General features: G+C 37.4%; 1 protein-coding gene across 1 annotated transcript in view; it reads left to right on the top strand.

Moving 5' to 3' along the window:
• Window positions 1-1,145, top strand: part of EHBP1 (EH domain binding protein 1) — a 362,056-nt gene extending 360,911 nt beyond the window's left edge. The window contains 1 exon segment of the mRNA XM_018555921.1: window positions 189-1,145. Coding sequence (XP_018411423.1) covers window positions 189-279 — 91 coding nt within the window. The 3' untranslated portion in view covers window positions 280-1,145.
• The last annotated feature ends 899 nt before the right edge of the window (window positions 1,146-2,044 follow it).

The following is a 2,044-nucleotide window of genomic DNA, read 5'->3' as shown; positions in this document are numbered from 1 at the left end:
TCTGGTTTTTTGGGGTGTAGTGGTGGGGGGGGGGGGAGGGGGGGGGGGGGCGAGTAAAGACAACTGTGCAAAGAAGATTAACACTAAATGCATGCTTAGCATTCCAGGACGGAGGGTGACGGTCCAGGTACTCTTCTAATTTCCCCTTAAATCTCCATATTTCTCACTCAGTCCTGTGTTTCTTGCAGAGCTGAGGAAGAGGAAGAACACTTGGAAAGAACCTTGGAGCAAAACAAAGGCAAAATGGCAAAGAAAGAAGAGAAGTGTGTGATGCAGTGACCGGTGCTCTGAGGAGGACACTGTCCAAGCTCCCATAATGCTTTGTGCTTTTGGGGGTCAGTTTATGACCTGAAGCCCTGTAGAAAATCTACGGGAAGACTGACAAGGAATGTTCCAAATAAACATCACTAGTTTTTCTTTCTGTTTTTGGTTTGTTGCTCTACAATGTATAATTTTAACAGAACTTTGGTGTCAACGAAGGCCGCAAAAAAACTTTTCTCTCCTTAGTACAGCGTCGACACTGGTGAAGGTTTAAATGATGTCCAGAAGCCTGGCACATGTGAAGTTCGGACAGACGCTGGCCACACCTAGAGGGGGCGACGTGACCACCTGTTGTTCGGGCTACTGGCTGCTCCAAGCAGCACTTCTTCCATATTCAGCTGCATAGCAAAATAAAATCGCAACGAGGGACTTGCTTGTAGCTGAAACTTCTTTTTATTGAGCTATGCTGGAGAACTGTGTAAATCTCCAATGTTTTCATCTAGTCCTGCCATTTTATAATAATATGTAAGCTACCTACATTTTAATTTGAATGGTATACATACAATGCTATATTTACCAGTGTTTATTTCGAGCAGCTATTTTACATTATATCCCCCACAAATTATATCCATAAAAATACTGTATGCGCTCAGCCGGAAAAAAACTGACCTGTGACATAGCTTACCCAGAATCCCTCCCATGCCGAGTTTGGCTGCAGAACAGCCGTTTACATTTCCCAATAAGAGGCTTTTAACCATTTGTGGGAGAAAGATATTTATTTCATGCTTTGTAACTACAACTGAACCTATCCGTTTAGCTGATAATGCTGTTGCTATTTATTTCTGCAAACAAATTTCTGTCTGTGTCATGCCACGTTGTACAAGTATGATTTTATATATACACATACATACATACACACACACACACACACACACACACACAATGTGTCCTATCCGCATATATACATCCTGTTATATTGGTGCAACTGTTTATTTATTACAATACTGTCTCATACAGTTTTCAATAAAAGCAAAATATTTCTTACCGTTTATGCAGTTTTAACAACTTTTTTATTCAATTTTTTAATTTTATCTTATATTACACACATATAAACATTAAAACATAAGTAAATGTCACATTATCTCCCTTTATATTAAATGATAAATTGCCTATATCAAACTGTTTTTATACACATAATCACAATGCTATTTTTGGCCCCTACAGGGTTCACTTGAAGTATTATATAGAACATTAACACTCTTCTGGAATATTTATTGGAATTCTTGAACCTATGTACTGGATAGCAAATGCTGATCTTTTATCTGAAGCAGCATAATACAAAAGTGCAGAATTCCACACAATCTTCCAATAAATGTACATTTCCAGGGAAAGTCATCCTTGGACAATAAGCTTTTATTTGCCTCTGAAAAAGATAATTTGTACTTTAACAAAATGCTGTATTATACCAAAAAATGGTGGCAAGGCTTTATTCCTCCTAACTTTATTGTATCTGCTATGTGTGTGGTGTGGGCAGCACTGTTAGATATTATTAATCAGCCCTCTCCATACTGCACTATGTGTAATTATTAATGTGACAAGTTACCTTAATACTAGAATTCTATTTATGTGGGCTATGAAGAGGACCAGAAAATATATAGAGAGATGGAAAGCAATATATTATAAACATGCAAACTATCTACAAGTAAATGCAAGAGGGTTTTGCCATGGGCTTGCACATATTTTATAATGATTATTTGTATTCAGAAATTATATTTATTATCGG

This window comes from Nanorana parkeri, unplaced genomic scaffold, assembly GCF_000935625.1.
Source record: "Nanorana parkeri isolate BGI_ZX_2015 unplaced genomic scaffold, ASM93562v1 scaffold11, whole genome shotgun sequence".
Taxonomy (NCBI): domain Eukaryota; kingdom Metazoa; phylum Chordata; class Amphibia; order Anura; family Dicroglossidae; genus Nanorana; species Nanorana parkeri.
Note: the sequence above shows the minus strand (reverse complement) of the source record. Positions and strands in the feature narration are given on the sequence as shown.